This window comes from Uloborus diversus, chromosome 4 (assembly GCF_026930045.1).
Source record: "Uloborus diversus isolate 005 chromosome 4, Udiv.v.3.1, whole genome shotgun sequence".
NCBI lineage: Eukaryota > Metazoa > Arthropoda > Arachnida > Araneae > Uloboridae > Uloborus > Uloborus diversus.
The window spans coordinates 18,870,540-18,895,063 of record NC_072734.1 but is presented as its reverse complement, the minus strand read 5'-3'; the positions used below and the strand labels follow the sequence as shown (position 1 = coordinate 18,895,063).

Genomic DNA, 24,524 nt, shown 5'->3' with positions numbered 1-24,524 from the left:
TTGAAATATGCATCTATGTAAAATCTATTTTCATTTTCAATTGCAGATTGAACTTTGGTAGTATGAACGCACAGATCAATTGTAGATTGAACTGTGGCTTGAATAGTTCGAAAATTAAGTGCGGCGGATTGTTTTGATTGAGTAAAGCATTTTTAAAACACTTTCCGCAATAGAAACAAATTGAATAAAAATTCAAACGAAGTCATACATGCTGAAGGGCATGAGATTTTTCACCATTGAAAGAATCGTTTTGCAATAATTCTCACAGTCGTCAAATCACTGCTTTGAAGTTATAGAGAAAGGTTTTTATGGTTTTAACTCTTGAAGACCATCTTGTGTCACTTCGAGATTGCATAACTATAGAGTCCCATAAAAGGTATTTGTTAATATGTTTTTTTTTTATTCAATAAGCACATGCATTTTTAAGAAGTTTCTATGAAAGCAGATAATGCATTGAGCAGCTGAAACGTGCTTCTAGCAAAAGAAAGCGATGAACACTCATTAAATAAATATATACACTAAAAAAAATGAGCGTAAAAGTGAATGTAAAATATCAAGGAATTTTCTTGAGAAAACCATGCAGCCACACCACTCTGAACGAGCCTCTCATATTGGACATACCATCGTTACACTGGGCACACAAGTATGAAATATTTAGCCGTGAAAAGGCCGAAAAATACTTCATGAATTTCTAAGTCATCATCCAAATAACGAAAAACACTTTTTCTAGTCCTGGAATGTGTCGAGTTACTGAGAACCAGCGAGATTTTTTTTAATGAACATTGATTTCCGACTTACATAAATTGAATTCACCCATTTTCTATCATTCGGCTTAAAAAATTTGGGGGTGCGACCGCCCCCTCTTGACCCCCCTATTTGCCGCCCCTGCTCACAACTTTAAACTTCGGCCTCATTTTTTTAGTACAGAACCGCTACCACCAACGCCTCGGAAGAGTTTCTGAATCTACTTCAGCACTTTCGAAGAAAAAATTCAAAAGTCCCTTTGGTTTCCGAATTGTTTCCATTCAAAACGTCTATAATCAATTTCTGACAACAATAGATAAAGCTTGAAAAAAAAAAAAATCTCTAATTTTATGAATGGTGTTAGTTTTGAACAACTCAGAAGTACAACTAGAGTTTAATTTCAGAAACTGTTCGATTTGGAGGAGGGGCACGCAAGTGTTCTCGGAAATACAAAAAATAATTGTAAAAAATAGAGTTCAAAATAATCATAAACATTGAGCCAGGAAAACCCTTTTAAAACTTGCACCCGAGTTTGTTTTGACGTGCAGTGGCGGATTTAAAATATAGCAAATGTTGCAACTGCGCGAGAGGCCCCATAACCATAGGGGAACCGCAGGAGTTACAAAAATGCTTATGATAAATGTTTTACAACTTCTGTGCTAGAGAAATAGGGCCCCAAAATGTATTTCGACGGGCCTCAAACTTGTAGCTCCGCCGAAGCAATACAGAAAAGACTGCATTACTGTGATTCATATTACAAATACAGTCGAGTCCCGACTTACGTGAGGGATGCGTTCCAAGACTCCTCGCGTAAGTCAAAATTTCGCGTTGTGAAAAAATATATGTATACAATTTTTTAAGAAGCATATCAAATTCTTTTAGACACTTATAAACACCCCTAAAACTGCTTTGTAGCATTCTTCAACTGTACGGTACAGTTTCTTAAGTAAAGAACTGAACTTATACTGTATTTAAAAAATAAAAAACTGTTATTCAACTTGAAATACGTAAGATGCACAAAATGAATGATCAATGGGAGAGAAAGACATAAAATAAAACATAGTATGCACAGTATTTAGTAATAATAAAATGTTGTACTATAATAGTACTTTAACAGTAGATACAGTAACAATATGAGTTAAAAAAATAAAGATAATGATGATTTATGCTTCATTATCAGATCGTTGTTCAGATCTAATACATTTTTAAATACGGTTGCTTTGCCTTTTCTTTTATAACGTTTCAATTTGTAGCAACACAGGCCCTCTTCCTCATTTCTATAATCCACAGTACAAGATCAGCTTCCATTTTCATAATATTTACTTTGCTAAACTGCTCTGCAAGCTTCGATATTGAAACTAAGTTCTGAACTTTTACGGATATCTTTTTGTTTTGAATTTTAATTGTATACGTATGGAAAATTCACTCATACTTATTGTCGCGTTACCGTCGACGTTTTGTAGTTGTTCAAGCCTATCGAGAATCTTAGAGCTTTTTTTTATCAGGAAACTTTCTTTTTCTTCCCATTTTCACGAACTTTAGATGAAGATACCATTATATTTCATCAACTTTAATATGTAAAATGAAAGAAAAAATATAAATAAATAAATGAAAGATGCTGAATGGTTATTGGATAAACTAACGCGACACGTAGACTCGTTTGATATGGGAACTTTCGCTGTCAGTGATGCTTAAAGGAATGTAATAACATTCACAAAATCAATATTTAGTTGCTAATATAAAGCTGATACTTCCTTCCAAAAAATTCGTGTTGTCGACAAAAAATTCGCGTTAACTCTAAAATTTGTTATTCATGAAAAAATTTGCGTTGTAGCCATTTCGCGTAAGTCAAATCGCGTTGTAGCGGGAGTTGACTGTATCGAAAAATTAAAAATTACCGTCGTTTCAACTGGAATCTAACAAAATGAAACAAAACCGGTTTCGCCATCTCAAATTTGTTTCCATGGTCTCCGATTCGGCAATATATCACCGAATGATCGTCAGTCTGAGACGCTATATTAGTTTAGCATTGAAATAAGTAATTAATAGCCACAAAAAATAAGTAAATAGGCTTTTTAGAACACCCGATCAAAAACAAAAAGTGAATTTCACAACTGGAAAGTACGCACACCCCACATGCGAAAATTTAGCCTTCTACAGTTTACCATTTTTGAGTTATGAATTATGAGAGATACGTACATCCAGCCGCAAGAAACAACGCAATAATTAACCTATTTGGTACCTGAATGCTGTATAAAAAACTCTTTCAGGGGTGACTAAAATAGAAATTTATACTGAAATTTAAGTAAACAATTTTATATGAAAACAATAACTCCCGTTACTTTGTATTAAAAGGTAAAACAACAAAGGTCCTTTTTTTTTTTTTCAAAAACATCGGCCAATTCCATCGGCTTTTCGATGTTTTTTAAGGCCGATGGGCCGATGTTTCCTGCAAGTTAGCATCGGCCGCCGATGCCGATGCCGATGGCTAAATTGTTGAACCATCGGCGCCGATGCATCGGTCGAGTCCTAATATATATATGTATATATATATATATATATATATATATATATATATATATATATATATATATATATATATATATATATATATATATATATATATATATATATATATATATATATATATATATATATATATATATATATATATATATATATATATATATATATATATATATATATATATATATATATATATATATATATATATATATATATATATATATATATATATATATATATATATAACTCTTTATCAGTTAAACAACAAAGGACATTATAAACGAATTTCTTCTTTGAAAATACCTTGATCAATACTGCCGTCATAAGAAAGAAAGCCCTGTCTCCAAAAGAAACTAGTATGTTGTGGCCATCACTAAACTTTCTTCTATATTTTTCTTTTTTTTTTCTGATCCCTCCCCATGCTTGACGAGGAAGCAATATTCCCAACAAAAACAAAATGACACATGCAAAAACTTGACGACTATCCCAATGTCTGAATTATTGCAAAAGCAAAGCAAAGAGCGAAAATTGAAAGTTATTTTAAAAGCCTTGCTTGAATTAATTACAAATATTTTATTTGTTAACAAACATAAGATGGCAACAGTTAAAAATTTTAAATCATTGAGATAATATTTCCTATCATTTCCATACAATTAAAATCACGAGAAATACGCAGACGACAATCTATTACGATTTATCTTTCTTATTGTTGCATTAATAAAAATATTTTTATTCGCAAAAAAAAAAAAAAAAATCAACACCTCTTGGAGCGATCGGCGTCAAAATAGAACCAAAGCCTGTTTACATATGGATTCACATATATTCCAAATTTCAACCAGAACGTAGCATTACTTCTTGAGATAGGGCACTCAAAATGGAAAAAAAGAACGGGTGATTGCGCTACCCCCTTTTTAGCTGTTGACACAAAAATAAAATCAGTTCTTATACCCACTAAGGGCTACTTGCCGATAAATTTTTCTTTCATTCCGTTCATTATTTCTTGAGATACAGCAGTCACAATTGACGACAAAAAACGTTCTACAGCTCAACCCCCGTTTGAGTTATTGACACCAAAATTGAATCAGCACCTGTTCCTGTTAATACCAACATATGGACCAAATTTTGTTTGATTCCGCCAGTTACTTCCTGAGGAATAGCAAGCACGCGTAACTCAAAAAACGTCCCATTGCTCCACCCCCCTTGGAGGAATTCGCGCCAAAAACCAATGGGCACAAGTTCACATAGGGGCACATATGTGTACCAAATTTCGTTCGATTTCATGCGGTAGTTTTTGCTGTAGAGCGGCCACAAAAAACTGGTCACACACAGACGTGACACACATACATACACACACACATACATACACACACACATACACACACACACACAGACAGACAGACATTTTCCAAAAATGGTCGAAATGGACTCAGCACACCTCAAAACGTTCGAATCCGTCAAAATTCGAAATTCGAAAATTTGCACGAATCCAATACTTTCTTCTATATATTAGATATAGAAGAAAGTAAAAATGGGGCTTTCTCCGATCGTCTGCCAACAATGGCCAACTGACAATCGTGTGAAAGTTTCAGAATTTTATTTCAAATTTGCTAAAATGATTATAATTCCAGTTCTATATAATTTGAAATCTCCAGTTAAATCGTATAATACACATAAACATTCGCTGTTTCTATTAATTTTAATATTTTTAATGTGCGAGTTGGTTTCCACCACCAAAACTTCCAAAGATTTCTAACTTGATTTTTATTAATATCTCAAGTAGTTCAAATCCTGCAAAAATCAAACCTAGCTAAGAACAAACCAGCTTTCAAATAAAAAACATTTTATCAAAATCACTTCATCCCATAGACTAATAATAAGAGTAGACCGAGCTTTTTCATTCTTGCTGATGAAGAAAGTTGGTTCATAGATGTATCACGTGACTAGTGGAAGGGCTTGGCGAAGACTTTGGCAGCATGGTTGCTAGATGGCAGCATTATCTATAGTTTGACACTCGACATGTATTTTAAGACAATGTGTTTTCATTAAAAAAAAATTTCCAAGTGCAGAGATTGAACTATTTTTTTAGTTATGCATTATTTTGACACTAGTAATAGTTTTTGGTCACAGTTTTCAGTAACTTTTGTTTCATTCGGAACTACTACGTCAGCGTTGGCGTAAACGTAATGGCGTAAACGTTTTGCGTTAACGCAAAAATGTACTAATCGGTATCTTAAATTGAAATTGTGGGTAAAAATCTTACCGTTTGCCGATTCTTTTTGGGCGCTTGAATATTTAATTGCTTAGAGAGTTATTGAAATTGACTAAAGAAAATGCACAATATTATCTAAACGAAAAACTCACTATATTAACAAAATATTTACAACTTTGAATAACAAATTTACAAATCGGACTCCATAAAAGATCATTCTTCCGTGTTCCATCAATTTTATTTATTTTATTTCGATCGTCTGCTACGATCAACGCCCGCTGTTGCTAGGATATCCACCAGTCACATGGTTTGGTTTATGAGCAGCAAAAGAGTTGCCAGTGCTCGGTCTATTCTTATTATTAGTCTATGCTTCATCCGTTTAGATGCCAAGACGCTACAGATAGACACACAGATACCCAAGTTCATCGAATAACCTTTTTCCTTTTTGTTGGTTCTATTTACTGGGTTTAATGGAGCTAGAGCTTTTATAAGTGAAACTGCGGATTTTCCTTTTTGCGTAGGGGTTAAAAATGGGGCAATCTTGCATAAAAGCAGTGTGAAGGTCACATCAGGTTTAACCCGTCGTGACAGTCATGAAACATAACTGTGAATTCATCAACAAGTTGTAGTAGCTTAATGAATGTCAGTCCGAGGCGACGGACATAACAAAGTGACGTTTTAGTGACTTCTTCATAAATACCGAAATTTCACTGGTCACAAATCAATTGCTATTAGATGTCGGATTGAAGTCATATGAAAGATGTCATAAATGTGCCACAGCGTGATTTATGTAAGACGTCGTATTTTTGCCACTTTGTGACTGTGACCATTGTGACTCGCAGTGACGTGCCAGTAACTATGCAATGCCAAGTACCGGAACGCAGCGGACCACTGCTCCGCTACTGCTTTTGTTGGAAATGCGTTCTTTTCACATACAATATCTTTTAATTAAAGTTTTTAAAGCAGCCAAGATTTTCTCTTTGTTCATAAACCCTCACTCCTCATGGGCTGACATCCATTCTTTCCTGCGGCACCACTATCGTCGGATAGTCATTAACAACTGAGAATTTTGACTCCCAACTACCCAACAGATAGAGTCACCTTCGTTTTTTTGATGTAATTCTACCTTAGGACTTTAGTTGAGATGATCTTAGCCAAAAAGATACTAGAAGTTTCTTTCAAAAGGGGCATGATCACACGATTACTATATGGAAGATGACGATTTTCTGTCTTTTGAAAATACGCTGACTGGAACCGGGCTTGAACCTAGCGTAGAAGGCCAACGCCTAACTACTAAGCCACCCTGCTGGAGAAAACTAAAGAACGTGTATGTATTTTTCATATATACCAGTCTGAAGAGAAAGCATTTTATTTGTTACGAGCTCATGGAACTAAGTTCCTGCACTTGTCTTTAGTTTTATATGAATTTTTACTTATTGTATAGAATTACTATTTACGCATTAAAATAAGTTCTGACGGCTATATTAGGACTAGTACTTTTTTGTTGTTAGAAATTAAGCTCTGGTCTGAACTCGAACTGAACGAGTTGTCGTCGATCCAACTATATACAGGGTGTTTCAAAATGAATAGCGGGGTTTTAACATGTTATAATATTTATTACACCAAACTTACAACCACAAGTGATAGATCAAATGAAAGAAAAACTCAAACAGTTTTGTTTGTTGGCATCAGTGCGCATGCGCGTGGAATGTTTCTACTGCAATCCGCTAGAAAGAGCTGGATACTTTACAGCTATGGCTCTTCCCTCAACTGACACAAGATGAACCAGAAAACTTCATCTTTCAGCAAGATGGTGCGCCGCCTCACTGGCATAATGAGGTACGGCTTAACCTAACTGTACCCGACAGCTGGATTGGCCATAAGGGGGCCTAATGACAGGGCTTGTTTCCCCATGGCCTCCACGGTCACCCGACCTAACACCGTGTGATTTCTATCTTTGGGGGTTTATTAAGGACCGTGTGTATGTGCCTCCACTGACAGCCGACCTTCCCGAATTACGGAACAGGATTGAAACAGCTGTTGCAGCAATTACTAATGAGACACTCATCAAAGTTTGGGAAGAACTCGCATATCGTCTTGACGTGTGCCGAGTGACGAATGGTGCTCACATTGAACACTTGTAGGCTATTATGTAAAACTATTTGAGTTTCTCTTTCATTTGATATAGCACTTGTGGCTGTAAGTTTGGTGTACTAAATATTATAACATGTTAAAACCCCGCTATTCATTTTGAAACACCCTGTATTTCACATTAGCATTTCAGTACCGGGAAATGCAGACACTCATCCCGATGACTTGTAATTAACAACGTTTATCTTGTGTTTGAAACTTTAAATCAAGTTGACACGGTATCTAAAATTCTTTTTTTTTTCCAGGTACCAATTTGTTCCAAGTTGCAGCTCACGAGTTCGGTCATTCCTTGGGTCTCTCGCATTCAGACGTAAAAGCCTCTCTGATGGCACCATTCTACAGAGGATATGAACCTACCTTCAGTCTGGACGAAGACGATATTCTGGGAATTCAAGCTTTGTACGGTAAGTTTGTTTTTAGTTATGTTGTATCCCCCCCCCCTCCCCCAACGTTGCGGCTGAGTAAGTATTCCCTCTGAACCTCGCGAAATTGATAGTCATTTGTAAAATGGCGCCTTACTCCAAGCTAGTAGGCCGTATACCTCTTTTTTGAACATATATAATATTTTTTCATTGTTTATATACTATTTTGACCTGCTGATTCCGAATCCGTTGAGCGCCAGACGCTAAACCTTGAGCGTCTTTGTCAAAACGGCGAAATTCAAGATATCCGCCATAAAACAGGAGAAGCAAAATAATGGAAACATACGGGCAATAAAATTCATTGGAAATTTAAAAGCAATAGTATATTTTAGACAGAACAAAATTGCAGTATATCCTCATTAGGACTGGGCGATATCAGAATTTTAATACCGCGATATATCGCTCCCCAAATATCGATATATCGTCAAAACTGGGGGGGGGGGGTTGCAAAGGATTGAAAAACAGCTAAAAACATTTCCAAATATAATAAATACAATTATTTCTCTAATTCAAAACTTTCCTGGAAGGGGGGAGGGGAGGGCGTGCAAATGGTATAGCTAATGCATGACAAAAAAGTTTTAAATATTCACTGCAATATTTTGTTTAAATCTTTCAATTTGAGCAGTCTCAATAATTTTAATGTACATTGAACTATATTTCGTATTGACGTCTTAAATAATTTATTTTCAGTCATTTAATAGCTCTTGCTTTAAGACTTTTTACTTCTTAGTTGAGTAACATTAAGTAAAATACTAAAAATAAATCTTTAAAGAATGCAGCTATAAATTTTGGAAACTATCACACCATACACCCATCAAGCCCATAGAACTATGAAATATCCTTTTGATTTATATGTCACTAGCTGCCTTTCCGACGTTGCACGGTCTACCTCGAAAACAAAAATATCGTCTAGTGACACATTATTAACAATCAGGTTTAAAAAAGAAAGAAAAAAAATAGTACAAACATTTCCCGTCAATTTGTAGAAAGTACAATTTTATGACTCAAAATTTAAATTTAGACATCATGGGATTTTTTCGTAATCATTCTAGAATTTCTGGCGAAACCCCTCAAGGTGTTCCCCATACACCCCATTTTGATGAGAAAAAACTTATGTGAATTCCTGAGCATCAAAGGACCGCTGCGCCATGTTTGGAAAAAAATCCGACGAAAACTGGATTTGCATAAGGAAAACACCTTGTGTGGTGTATTCGCACCCTCCCCCCCCCTTTCCTCATAGGTAGGCAAAAACCCCTATGACAATTCCTGACCATCAAAGAACCGCTGTGCCAAATTTGGCAAAAATCCGACGAAAACTGGATTTGTATAAAGAACTCCCTTGAGGGTGGCCCCCATTGCGAACGAAAACTACCCTAAGTGAATTCTTGATCATCAAAGGACTTGTCTGCAAAATTTTTGCAAAAGTTCGACGTAAACTGGATTTGAATAAGGAAAACCTGCGTGCGGTGTTTTCGTCCTCCCTCCCCCCTTATCGGTAGGCGAAAAACTCCCTATGAAAATTCCTAAGCATCAAGGAATCGCTGATACAAAGTCGGCAAAGATCCAACGATAACTGTGGATTCGTAAAAGGAAATTCCCCATGGGAGGGGGGGGGGTCCGATTGCGAACGAAAACTGCCCTACATGTGAATTCTTGAATATCAAGGGACCTCTATGTAAAATTTTGCAAAAATCCGAAGTAAACTGGATTTGTATAAGGAAAACCTCCGTGGGGTGTTTTCGTCCCCTCCTCCTCCCTCATCGGTAAGCGAAAAACTCCCTATGAAAATTCATAAGCATCAAAGAACCACTGTGGCAATTTGGCAAAGATCCGACGAAAACTGTGGATCTGTATAAAGAAATCCCCTGTGGGAGAGAGGATGGCCCCCATTGCGAACGAAAACTGCTCTAAGTGAATTCTTGAGTATCAAAGGACCTGCCTGCAAAATTTTTGCAAAAATCCGACGTGAACTGGATTTGCATAGGAAAAATCTCCGTGGGATGTTTTCGCCCCCCCCCCCTTTTCTCATCGATAGGCGAAAAACTCCCTATGAAAATCTCTAAGCATCAAAGAATCACTGATCCAAATTTGGCAAAGATCCGACGAAAATTGTGGGTTCTTAAAAGGAAACCCCCAAATTCGAATTCTTATAGAAACCACCAAAAAATCTTATATATGTACAAAAAAGAGGTATCATGACATTTCAATGGACACTAGCCTAGACTATCTAGTAGGGAAACCACTGCTGTTCCCTAAGAACTTGCTTACTTAATGATCGAGAAATGGCGTCACCAGTCAGCTCTACTTCCACATTTTACATAGGCGGCTGGAAGGGAAGGAAATTTTTGCAGCCTCCTATAACCTTTAACTGCTTAACAATCGACCATCGGGCTTTTCGGCTCTTATATTTAACGAGCACGTATCAGCACGTACTCAGGGGGGTCTTTTGTGGCCTGGGAAACAGAACCCACGATCGTCCTATTGAAAGTCGATGCCTTAAACACTAGGCTCCCCATGGCCACTGTGATTTTTTGTTGTTGATTAAAACACGAAGTTTCGTCGAGTCATTGACCAATCGTAGTAAACATTTTAAAAGAAGAATACCAATAAATGTAGATCGATCCATAAATAACCTGACTTTCAATGTAAAATTACGAATATTTTGCCGAAACAGTGCTTGAAGTTCGTTCAAAAAGAAAAATAATAATAAAGAATGAGATTTTTCAAGGTACAGCAGAATACGCATTTTTTAAGATACATTCAAATAAATTCAGAGTAAATCTTTGTTTGCAACGTTTATGCATTTTTTCAAACTTTTATATTGTAAAACCCCAACGAACATCATTTTGAAGTACCATATTTATACAAAAAATAAACACCTTTTAAAAAAATGCCTAAAGGAAAATAAAACTATAACCATTATTTCTTTAAAATTTTAATAGTAATTTCAATATTGAAGGTTGGAAAAAAGAATGAAACAAGTCTGATTTTGAGTGAATATTAAGGTATAGTTAAAGAATAAATGTATATAGAATATCACTTGGAAGTTATGTAATAAATCTGAATGTGTTTCGGGTTACAAGAATCCCTTTATCAGTGTAAAAAGACGTGCAATTATAGATATTAACTTTTTGTCAAAAGTCTTTAATTTCATAAGCCTCATTAATTCCAGCTTAACTAGCTTTTGGCATTTTTTAATTTTTCAATTCTCAGCGTACCTGAAAGTAATATTGAAAACAATTTTCAGGTCGAGCCAGGAGGGATAGTGGTTCTACCACTCCGGGGTATAAAACTCGAAAGACTCCAGATCTCAGCGGTTCTCCAGATCTATGTCAGGACTCCAAGTTTGATGCGGCAACAAAAACAGAAGACGGACGCACCTATGTCTTCAAAGGTAAACTTCATTCTGCAAAAATTCTCGTCAATGTGACTATCTTTTCGTGTTGGAAAATCGGAAAGCCAACAACTAGACAGTTGAAGCACCAGAAATCAAAGGGTGCACTGTAAAAAAAATATATAAACGTCATTGATTATTTCCGTGGAACCCTTCAGGATTTCTCAAGTTTTCATCGATTTCCTGTGAAAGTCAAGTGTCTTTGCTCAAAAGTTTCCTGAATTGCTATAAATTGCACGAGTGCAGACTTCTCACTGTTATTTACCGTACAATTTCTCAAGAAATAAATTGCACGAATTCCTACCAAAAATGTCATTCTCATTTAAAAAGAGCACAAATTTGAGCATTTGAAATAACATAAAGTCTCCCTTTTTTTTATGTGTTCATTTCTGCTCTTATTTCAACCCTCATAAACTAAAAATGAACGTGCGGTGCCAGTAAATTGTTAAATGTGCCATTTTGAGGAGGAGAAATGGTCATCTTATACTCGTATTCATGGCTAAAAAGAAAAGTTGGGGTTAAGAATGAATCCTTACATGTTCGGTATTTTCCCACGAGTGAAGCAGGTACATTTTCTTTCATTTCGTTACATTTATCTTATTGTTTTATATATTTTTCTTCCATCATCTCTTCCGTCCATTGAAAACTTTTTGACTATTAATGATTCAATGACACTTAACAAAAGAAGTGATTCATCACATCTAGGCAGGTGGAAGTTTTCCAATGTCTCTTTGCCTTTGTTACAAGTTCTCAGCAGTTTAGTGCATCTTTTTGATGTTGCCATTATAAACATCTCCCCCCCCCCCTCGCTCTCTCTCTTTCTCATAAAATATGCTTTTATGTAAGGAGCCAATAAAATTTATGCTTCTATTTTATGAGATCTCAATCTTATTCAACCAGGTGACTATTACTGGGAAATTTTACAAACTGGCATTGCTGATGGATATCCTAGAAAGATATCGGATGATTGGTCAGGACTACCCGGCAATTTGGATGCCGGTTTGACTTGGACAAACGGGAAAACTTTTTTCTTCAAGGTAAGTATGATTTCAACCAGGTCGAAATTTAGAATTTTTTTCTCTCTCATCATTTGTTACAACCAGGGCTTAATTTTCATAGGAGCTCACAGGAGCTTAGCTATTGCACTTCTTTGAAAATTTTACACAAATTTTAAAATTCTAGGTAAAACTCAAGCCATTTAAGCGTAAAAATGAGGATTGTGGGGACAAAACTGCCGTGGAAGGCTAAAGCGCAGTAACTGCAGAAATGTGTTTCTGAGATGTTTGAAGAAACTCGTTTTGGATTCTATGTTAACAATGTAGAAACATTAGAATTTGACGTATTTTCTGTGCTTTATTTTCAGCGGAAACCAAATAAGCAAGCTTGTACAGTACAGCTAAAGTACAATAGATGACAAAAATGCACAAAAGTGAAAAATGGAAAATTTGCAGATACCACGCTTTACCTGCCCACGGCAGTATAGGACTACTGGACTTCTGGTAGAAATTAAGCTCTGGTCATAACGACAATTTTATATTGGAAGGAAACAATATTTTTTTACGCAGAAGGTATTTTTTGTCCGTTTTCCACAAGAAGGCACTTGACTCCTCCATCGTCACGTAGCATCCGATGATTCTATTTCGCTGTTTTCGGCAGAAGGTATATTCGGATCATAGTACAGGGTGTCTATAAATGATGGACCCGATTTTAAAAAATCGTAGAAAAAAAATAACAGCTCAAAAACTGATGTGCCCTATCAAACAAAGAATTGTATTATTATCTTTGTTATTTACCATCGATATTTGCAAAACTTTCTGGGACGATCTTTAAAAATAAGAAAATAACATCTATTTACATAATTTGTAACAGTATAATTTTTTAATGTAAAGTATTTGATTGCCGTACCCCAGAAAACTTGAACTACTAAAAAACGTATTTTTCAATATTTATCTATTTCCTATGTAATTTCAATACATTTCACTTATTTATCACGACGCTATCGCTCTTTGCCGATTCACAGGGGAAAAGGTTGCTTGGTATCAATCTTTATCGCACAGAATCTCAATCTTTCTAGTCAACTAATTTTTAACTTAACGTTTCAGATAGTTGATATTGGATTTAGGATTATTTTTGTAATCGTTTTTTTTTCTCTCTACTATTGAACTTAAAAATATTTCGTTTCTAAAATTGCAATGCTCAATTCAATGACTTTTCTGGATCACAAAACCTGACATTTTAGCTACTATTTAAACTTTCTTCATCTTCATTTGTTCTAAACTCAAGTATTTCATTTAATATTTAAGTGTACTAAAACAGAATGAACAAATTTAACAGAACTGAATAGCAGCTATTTAATGTCTCTTTATGGTAAATTTCAATCTTGATTACGTTAAAAACAAATTAATAAATATACAAATAAAATAGAAACTTTTTTTTTTTAATATCCACGTAGGACAGCAAGCACTAATGCTTTTCCATAAATTGCTATATTGATTTCGTATATTTAAAAGTAATGATTAAATTGCATCTATTTTCCCGAAAAACTTAATGCTATTTATTTAACCGTTTAAAATTGAAAAAAAAATTAAAATGAACAAGGGAATGAAGTATCTTTCAAAGAACAGAACTGGTTCCGCAAAAACTGGGGAATGGGGGGGGGGGACTAACAGGCACACATTTTCCCATCTTCTACCCCTACCTCTCCTTTTTTTAATTTTCAAAAATTGTTTTGTTAGCTAACCCTTTTTTTAAAAGAAGTAGTATTTATTTTTAGCGCCAATTTAAAGATTTATTAAGTCTTCTTTCATTAAAGTGTTTAAAACATTTTGCACTGAAAGATAAGCTAAAAACCAATGAAAATGAACTTGGGATTTTGGAGAGGAAACAAAATCTGAAGTGTTTCTTTTATGTTGCTTGCAATCAGAAATATTTTCAACGCCCTAAAAGCATATTTCACGCATTAAAATCCAAAACACGTCTAAAAAGTTTGGCTAATCGCATTTTCGCTTTGTATTTAAAGTAAAATTAAGTATCGTGAAAAATCAGGGAAAGAAGTATGGAAATTTTAAAATCAGTTGAATGTTGTTTTATATTTTAAGTTCAAAATTGCAAAAATTCTAAATGTGAAAAAAAAAAAGAAAAAGAAAAACGCACACATCTCTTCTTTCCTTACTATCTTCCATTTCATTCTGAAGTTTTTTAATGTAATTGATCTCTGTTATGATCTTTACTGTTTTTCTTATTTCACACCTCCAAAATGAATTTCACTCTTCTAAAATATGTCAAGGAGTATTTTCACACCTTGAAAAAAATAATAAAGAAAAAAACTAGCTGTATCACTGCCCCTAATCATCTCTAATATTTTGCAAAAACTCCCGTTATCTAAGCAGGAAAATGAGGTATTCCGTAATTCGTAATAAGTCTTACATAAGAGAAATCAAAGTGATTGTTTATCCTTTGGTTCCTTATCAACGAGACTCATTTATTTTTACGCCAACTGTGTATTTGTGGAAAGATATCTTAAGTGCTATCTGAACCAGATACAAATTGAAAGCGAATTATCAAGTGTTATGGTGATTTTCGATTGTTTCGAATTCCAAAGCACGTCAAAGTTCACCTCCCGCTATGTGGCGTATGAAAAGGTTTTAAGTTAAAAATGAATGGGGTCGTTTCCGAAATTTTAGAAGTATTTTTTTTTTTTTAAGATCTAGCTTAAAATCATGGGATCTGGCCATTTTTGAAATAATTTCACAAAGTTTAGTATTTTTAAAAATATATTTAAATCGGTGTGCAGACTCAATTGCATTTTTTATGCTTCTGCGCTTGACATCACAAATGAGGAACTGCCATTCACTGTTGCCATTAGTTCAAAGCGCAATATTTTAATTCACTCCTTTACTCATATGTAGTGGCAACGATAGGGTTGATTAGCAAGCGTAGAGTGCAATATTTAATTCGCTTTTGAATTATCATAACATAGAAACGCGGTAGACAGCAAGCGTAAGCATTCAGTGCACCAGTGGAATGTGCCAAGTACATCATTTGTGACGTCATAAAGATCACGCCTTGTTTGAAAAATCTGACACTTAAAAAAATCAATTGTAACTGTTGTTAAAATAAAAGTATTTTCTGGGGCCTTTTTTTTTTTTTTTTTTTTTTTGCCTCATTCTAACAACTTCAGTGACAAAAAGTAGCACTTTTGACTAAAAGAAACAACCCCCTTTTGATACCCATATGATTCGCAAAAAAATGTCGTTTGTTAAGGAACAGCTAGTAATTATTAAAACTTTACAACGTTTTTGCCCTTTCCTTTGTACAACAAAAATGTGTGGAACTCAAGCACAATATTTCAATTTGTAAGCACAAAAACTTCTAAATAAAACTGGACCGCAATCAAATTTGCTTCTGATATCAAATTTTCAATTTAATCAATAAAATGTTTTCACGAGAAAAAAAGGTTTATACAATGAATTTGGAATTTAACAGCACAAAATAAGAAACTCTAAGAATATTTTCTGCTGAACACAAATTGTACCACTTTTGATAAATAAAGCAGTTAAATAAATATTTTTAAAAGAGAAATTTTAAAGAGAAATAAGTATTTACGCTTAAGTGATCATTCCGGTTGAAAATAAAATCGTTAGTGACTTTTGCAGTGTAAATTGAACGTTAGAGTTTTCAAAAATTATTATGTATTTCCGGACTATTAACAATTAAAGCAACAGCATTCAATGTTAGGTCAATGAAACACTATAGTAGTTTGAATTTACCTTTTGGAGACAGGGGCCAGGTGCGAAAGGGGGATCACGGAATCGTGCCCTTTCAAACAAATCCTATTTTAGTCGCAAAATAACTTAAAATATATATAAGAATTCGAGATTTTTTTCAAACTACAAATCATTTTATTTTGGCATCAAAAAACGGTTTTTAAAATGCTATATCAGCAGTTAAATATGTATATTCGTGTGTAAATTTTGTCCGAATCAAACAGAGCTGTAAAGAAGCAGTCAATATTCGTACTTATTCCAGTCGGCTTGTCAGTAGAATGGCCAAAAAACTTTTAAGAAAGGGTTCTCATTACTATACTCAGCACAGATTTGAGGCTCTAAAGCACTTAAAAAACAAAAACCTATTATTATACTTGGAATAATTTTTTTTGGAACGGGTCTCTTCTCAAACTGCTTTGGAAAGTGGCCAAAGAGGATAAGAAACTTACGTAGAAGAAACAAAAGTTCTGTTGAAAACAAATGTCCTTTGTTCCAAAAACTCTAGTTTTCCTTTGTTTTCAACGATGCCTTTACCTAAGATACTAGAATTTTGACTTCATCTTTAAAAAATTTGAATCATAAACACGTTTAAGATCCAGCATGACAAAGGTCACATCGTCTGGTTCTCAGTGGTGGGTACTAAGAGGCAAGGGCATTCTGTTGAAACAAATGTCCTTTGTTTCAAAAACTCAAGTTACTTTCTTCTATATCTTATATATAGAAGAAAGTATTGGATTCGTGCAAATTTTCGAATTTCGAATTTTGACGGATTCGAACGTTTTGAGGTGTGCTGAGTCCATTTCGACCATTTTTGAAAAATGTGTGTGTGTGTGTGTGTGTGTGTGACCAGTTTTTTGTGGCCGCTCTACAGCAAAAACTACCGCATGAAATCGAACGAAATTTGGTACACATATGTGCCCCTATGTGAGCTTGTGCCTATTGGTTTTTGGCGCGAATTCTTCCAAGGGGGTGGAGCAATAGGACGTTTTTTGAGTTACGCGTGCTTGCTATTTCTCAGGAAGTAACCGGCGGAATCAAACAAAATTTGGTCCATATGTTGCCATTTACAGGAACAGGTGCTGATTCAATTTTGGTATCAATAACTCAAACGGGGGTTGTGTTATAGAACGTTTTTTGTCGTCAATTGTGACTGCTGTATCTCAAGAAATAACGAACGGAATCGAACAAAAAATTTTTGACAAGTAGCCTTTATTGGGTATAAGAGCTGATTTTATTTTGGTGTCAACAGCTAAAAAGGGGGTAGCGCAATTTCCCGTTCTTTTTTTCCGTTGTGAGTGCCCTATCTCAAGAAGTAATGCTACGTTCTGGTTGAAATTTGGAATATATGTGAGTCCATATGTAAACAGGCTTTGATTCAATTTTGACGCCAATCCCTCCAAGAGGTGTTGATTTTTTTTTTCTTTTTTTTTTTGCGAACAAAAATAGCTTTATTAATGCAACAATAAGAAAGATAAATCGTAATAGATTGTCGTCTGCGTATTTCTCGTGATTTTAATTGTATGGAAATGATCGGAAATATTATTTCAATGATTTAAAATTTTCAAATGTTGCCATCTTATGTTTGTTAACAAATAAAATATTTGTAATTAAGTGTATTTGTAAATTCAAGCAAGGCTTTTAAAATAACTTTCAATTTTCGCTCTTTGCTTTGCTTTTGATATAATTCAGACATTGGGATGGTCGTCAAGTTTTTGCATGTGTAATTTTGTTTTTGTTGGGAATATTGCTTCCTCGTTAAGCATGGGGAGGGATCAGAACAAAAAGAAAAATATAGAAGAAAATTTCGTGATGGCCACAACGTACCAGTTTTCCTTTGTTTTCAATGATGCCTTTACCTAAGATACTGGAAGTTTGACTTCATCTTTAAAAAATTTGAATCATAATTATACGTTTATGATCCAGCATGACAAAGGTCACATCGTCTGCTTCTCAGTGGTGGGTACTCAAACACTCCCCAAATTTTAGAAACACAATATAATTGTGCATTTGTTTATGTATTTTGCTGTTTTGTCCCTATAAAATGTGTTGAGTATACATACCCTTTTCCCCCTGGAAAATTAAAAAATGACGGGCAGAGCCAGTCGAGAGTAAAGGCGGGCCCCTTGTCAGTTTGGTTGCCTGCCCCCTCCTCCCCCCTTAAAACTCATAAAACAACTGTTTCCGATCCAGGCCCTGATAAAGACTGCAGCCCTAGTTTCAGACTAGACTGATATGGCTTCTTGTCAGTTTTTTCACTATGTAGAGGTGGGGAGAGTGGCTAAGGCACCATTCATCAATTACGTAAGGATGATTTTAGCAATATTTGACATCCCCTACCCCCATGTAAGGTTACGTAAGGTTTTCATACCCCTCCCTCCTATTCTTATGCAAAAGATTCCATTTCATGTCTTAAAACAATAAAATGTTGCTAGAAAAGGATCAGTTGCACGAAAACTCCCAGTTGGACGATGTCACATTGCTAAGGCTCGGCGTTAGTTTCATTCGCTTTGTGATTAGCAGGTAGCGAGTCACGTGATCCATTGCTTTATAGTTTATATGGCTTCGTTATAAAAACCTCAAAAGATTCTTTTTTTTCCTCTTTAAAAGTCTATCTCAGTCTTGAGTAACTTCAACACTTCAGGAACGAATTTCTTTTTTTTTTAATTTTTGAAGTTTTTTTTTTTTAATTCTGTATTTTATTTGCAATATATCGTTTAGATATCTAATCGTACTTTTTTCTCTTTTAATTTTTCCAGAAAAACCAATACTGGAGATTCCGAAATAAGAAAATGGACTCTGGATATCCGAAGGACATATCCGTTGGTTTTGAAGGTATTCCCGCCAATATCGATGCGGCATTCGTTTGGAGTGGAAACGGAAAAACTTACTTTTTCAAAGGTATATTCATCTTATTTGTGTTCCTTTCCCATTTAAATTTGAAATATCTTTCAATTTTTTTTTTTTTTTTTTTTTTTTTTTTTTTTGCGAATTTATAAGGAGAATGTGTAACATTACATTAAAACATGCTCTTATAATGTGGTTCCACTATGCATTTATGTACTATTTTTTCTTAATTGTATGAAGTCTTTATGAATTTTTCGTTACATGAGTTGCAAAAGGCTATTTAATTGGTAAATTAAACAAATAAATTTTAAATAACAAAAAATATTTTTCCCAATCAAATTTTAATACTGAGACAGAATAGGCTTGATATTAATAAATAGTTACACATTACAATTGAGGCAGTGAGAAGCAAAGGGATGTAATTAGACATTTTCAAGGTTTGAGTAAAACGCATTTAAAGATAAGGTCCTAGGTAGGCTTTCAGTGAAAGTCTTTCTAAATCATGCTGTATGACAGCACCTACCAGGCTAGTACCATCTCTTGCCCCAAGACAGAGGAGAGGTTCACCTACCATTTCTACTATTTGTCTCCAAATTGTTAATTATGTCACTTACATCCCTCTGCTTCTCACTGCCTCAAATGTTACATGAACATCTCATTAAACTATTGAGCAATCAATTTTTATCAGCATCGGTTTGTTACAGGCTTTATACCTTTGTTTTCGTCACTGAATACGAAAAGAAAACCAGTGTTATTTTTAACAATCAATAAGCTATTACAATCACAGACTCTGGAGGTAACACCGAAGAAATACAGGCTAGAATCATAAAAGGAAACGGGACATATTTTCTATACAGCTACCTTCTTAAAAACAAATTGCTGTCGAAATCATTAAAATACAGACTGTATGAAGCAATCATCCGACCGATTGTGACATATGGAAGTAAAACCTGAACTACGTATGACGAAAGGTCATACGTAGACTCACTGGTCCTTTGAAGGTGGGTGATCCGTGGAGAGTAAGAACTAATATTGAAATTGAGAATATCCTTAAAGGAAAAAATATAGTTCGCTTTATAAAAAAGCCCATCGTCTTTCATGGCTTGGTCGCATTGAGCGAACAGACAATAATTTTAGACTGAAAAAGATCCTGAAATGGAAACCTTTGGGAACCAGGACCAGAGGATGACCTAGAAAGAGATGGTTGGATGATGTTCTTACAAACCTGGAAACAATGAAGATCTGCAGATGGAGGGAGAAGGTCGGTCAGAGGGCAGTCTGAAGCAAAATTGTGGATCAGGCCAAGGCCCATAACGGGCTGTAGTGCCACTTGAAGAAGAAGAAGAAGAAGCTATTACAATCATTTAGGATAAACCAACAAACCAATAATAGATAGTTTATTCTTAGCAGAAAATCAGAAGATGCGTTTCAATTTGGATATTATCTTTATTATGCATGTAAAAAAAATCGCGCTAGAATTTGTGAATAAAAAACTACCATCTTAATTTATTTTTTAAAAAAATTACAATATTAGAGTATGATTAAAGTGAAAAATCAACGAAAATAAAGCACAAATTGTCAAGAAAATACAGAATAGTATAGCTATTTCAAGCCTGCGATGAAGCCTCTTCATAAGTACAAAAAACTAATCACACAAGAAGTAAGTCGTGAGAGAATTGAACGTCACCGCGTGTGCACCGATATTTCTGCCAAATGGATCAACCAAAAGGAATTGGTATAAATACCAGTGAACCCATGGTGATGTTCAGTTCTCTCTCGACTTTCTTGCTGTGTGGCGAGTTTTTGCACTGATGAAGAGGCTCCCTTGAAATAGCTGTATGCTGTATTTTCTCGAAAAATTGTACTTTATTTGCGTTGCTTTTTCAATTTAACCCTATTGTGGCACAGAGCTAATTTGATTATTTTTTATTTAATATTAGAGAGTGTCAAGAAGGTTTCTTTTATATTTATTTTTAAAATAATTTACTTAACTTTTATGTGCTTTTGTGCAGTGATCCCTCTGTTAGTTCTGTACTTGGGTCAAAAGTCCCTTGCACTACCTGTATCTTTATTTTTAAACTGAATTCTATGAAAACTATCATTAAATTTAAATGCAAAATTGTGCCGTTTTTTTGCTACAGGAGGCAACTACTGGAGATTTGACAGCAGGAGTGAACCACCAGTCAGCTCCCGCTACCCACAGCCAATCAGCAATTGGGAAGGTTTGCCGAACAACATTCATGCAGCTCTACAGTGGATCAATCAAAAAACATACTTTTTCAAAGGAAAATCTTACTACCGGTTCAATGATAGAACATTTTCTGTAAGTAGGATTAAGAATAGATATACAATGTGACACTTTTCCATTTAAATTTTAAAAAAAAATTCGGGCTAAAACATGAGTAAAGAGGAAAAACATGTTAAATAAAATACGAATATTCAACAACAATGCTTCAAATATTGTTTGACCACTGATGACGTGGAAATGCGAACTTCCGGTTTACAGACGGAAACGGAAAAATCAATTAGTTTTTAGGGATGCCAGTTTTCCGAAAAATAGTTATGTGTTAGAATCTAAATTAAGCACAGTCCATTTAAATGAACGAAGTACGCAATTTATTTATTTTTTCTGTCCCCATTCGTTCAGATAGAGTTATCTGAGCTGTCTCTTGCCAATTCCATGGCGAACGTGGTTAGGCAGTAGCTATTTCAAGGTTGCAATACAAACCCTTCATCAGTACAAAAGTTGCTCAACACACAACAGGAAAGTTCTGAGTGAACAACCAAGGAAACACCGGTATTTATAATAAATAATGGATAAGGTTTGTAATTAACCAGTTAAAACGAAGGACAATAGACAAAAATAACCAATCCAGCCAATCCATTTGGTATGTATACGGGTGTCTTTTTTTACAAGTGTCACCGAACGTCATAAAAATATTCCGGAATGAACAGGGAAGGGAATGAAAACAGATGAGAGGAAATCAAGAAAAATGTTCCAATGTGCAAGAAAATTTTAAAACGTAATTCCATACCTTATCCCTCCACCCCCCCCCCTTCCCCTTATTTTAACTTTATTGCATTAAAAAAACATTCTGAAAGTAAAAATTTCTCTCTGAGATTTTGAAGTTGCTGCATCTTTTGAACAGCTGAAGCTTTTGAACACCTGCTGGAGCTTATATCCTGTGAAAGGTAAATGAAGAACGTTACATTACAGTCGTATACTAAGGGCTTACTTTCGGGTGTTAACCACAATTAATAACAAATGCAATCTTAGTAACATCATTCCATTTTCCTATTTCAGGATTTTAAGGAACCCCTTTTCGCTAAACCTGATAGTACAACGTCTCTGCAAAGTTACTGGAGTTAAGGCTCCTGTATATATAGCGGCTCTGCCTCGAGTCGTCCCGCTAAGCTAGTCAAAGCGGTGACAACCACAAAGCGACAAGATGGTGACTTCTCATATTAATCCCACTGAAACATATTTGTATAACATGTTTCAGCTGACTTCACTTCACAGCAACGTTGCTACAACAATTAGTTAGTGACCGGTCACATTGCAACATTTACGATGACATTTTCATACGTCACCGCGGACAGACTTTCGTGAGTTCCTTCAAACAGTTGATGATTTTACAGTGACGTTTCGAGATCATCACGTGATTCAGACCCTTATGTCACTTTCACTCTACTTTAGCATTAGATTCCTTTGTTAGTCACTGAACTATCAAGGTAGAAGCAGTTATAAAAATATTCCAAAATACGCAGTCGTGATCTCCCCCCTTCCCCCTGTGCCGTAGACAATATTACCCATCCACATTGTGTTCAAATACTTGACGGACAAAGTGTAAACGATTGCAGTAATATTTCGGTTCATTCATTATTTTTTAAAGTAAATACTTGGAACACTACTTCCTTTCATTGCTTATAAAATTAATTGGTAAGGTTTATGACCTATAGATGTGTGTTATTCCAGGAGGATTTCGTGCTTTTTATTGACACCCAAGCAATTTCCAAAGTTTTTCGTACCCTAGCCCTATTCTCCAGCGTGACTCGTGAGACCCCTCCTATAAAGTGGTAGTCTGTATCATACCTGTATGCAATATTTTTGCAAAATTGTGCTTTGTTAGCGTTTTTAACACAGAAACAAATTTTTCGCTTCTTAATATTCAATTTGCAATTAGTTATTAATGCGTTTATTCGCTAACAGGTTGACGATGCTGACCCTGCATATCCCCGATCTACTTCTGTGTGGTGGTTCGATTGTCGATCACAGTCTTCCAGCGACGAGGATATGAGCAAAGCCTCGCTGACAGATGACGACCAGAAGCCCATCTATGTTGGTGAAGACGATGACCAGACCTCGACGGTCCATCCAACTGAAGGTCAGTACGTGGATGAAGACATCGTGGATGGTTCCGAAAAGCTAGACGTCGAGATGCAGGAGAACGAAGGCGATGCCACTCCTGTGCCACTGGCACTGGATGCAAGCGGTGCCAGCGAATTAAAATGCTTGAACCTTGTGATCTTACTCGTTGCTGTCATTCATATCATGAAAGTGCATTATTTGTGACTTTGCTGAAATCGAACATCAGGCTGATGTTCAACTTATCCTTTCGTCGCTGTGCCATTCAGAAAGGAACATACGTGATATATCTAAGCCAATTCCGAAAGGAAATTTTGGGATTCGCTTTTCTTGTAGTGGGGTAATAAATCAAGCTACCCTCTTTTATAAAACATTCGCCATTTTGAAAATGTCATAACAAAGCAAACGTCATAGTAATTATTTTCAAAGTTTAATGCTGAGCTTTAGAAGGAAAGTTTGCTTTGATGTATCATAGATTTAAAACAGGAAAGTTTTATCTCTATGTGAACCTAGAAAAAAGTCTTGAATTAAGGATCTCAAAAATTAACTTCGTTGAAGGGGACTGTCTTCATTGTTCTGATGAACATTCTTGGTGTTTGGAAAGTAGTGGTTGGTTCTTTGGTAAGTGCAGGTTTATAGTGTTCTAAAAGGTTAGGGGGGTTTGAATACTTGATTTGTAAAACTTTTTCAGAAATCTATATTTCTTCTAGCACAAAGTCTTCAGTGCCAATTTCTTTTTTGTTTTAAACGGCAGTCTTCGAAGTTTATTTTCCCCTTCTTCAGTAATTATGCTTATGTTTTTAATGTTGCTTAAGGTTTATGAAATAATCGTTTTAAACCATACATTACATTGCTTGCTCTGAAAATACTTAATAGCCTCACCATCTTTTAATAAGGCACGTATTTTGAAAATAGTCAACTGTAAATATAACAGTATTAAAAAATAATGATATATTTTTTAACATACTGATCCACTAATATTTTCAATCAATGATTTGACATCATATTCTTTTGAAGTTCTCGAAATCAAAATTTAGGAGAACATATGTATTGGAGTGAGCATAGTATTAATTTACAGGAAATCGATAAAATGTTTCGTTGC

General features: G+C 35.0%; 1 protein-coding gene across 1 annotated transcript in view; it reads left to right on the top strand.

Moving 5' to 3' along the window:
- The window catches only part of LOC129219910 (stromelysin-3-like), a 105,101-nt gene extending 81,472 nt beyond the window's left edge, over nucleotides 1–23,629 (top strand). Inside the window, exons 6-11 of the mRNA XM_054854224.1 lie at nucleotides 7,876–8,034; nucleotides 11,300–11,446; nucleotides 12,347–12,483; nucleotides 18,969–19,110; nucleotides 21,198–21,379; nucleotides 23,267–23,629. Of these exons, the coding sequence (XP_054710199.1) occupies nucleotides 7,876–8,034; nucleotides 11,300–11,446; nucleotides 12,347–12,483; nucleotides 18,969–19,110; nucleotides 21,198–21,379; nucleotides 23,267–23,629 (1,130 nt within the window). The remainder of the gene's footprint in view (nucleotides 1–7,875; nucleotides 8,035–11,299; nucleotides 11,447–12,346; nucleotides 12,484–18,968; nucleotides 19,111–21,197; nucleotides 21,380–23,266) is intronic.
- The last annotated feature ends 895 nt before the right edge of the window (nucleotides 23,630–24,524 follow it).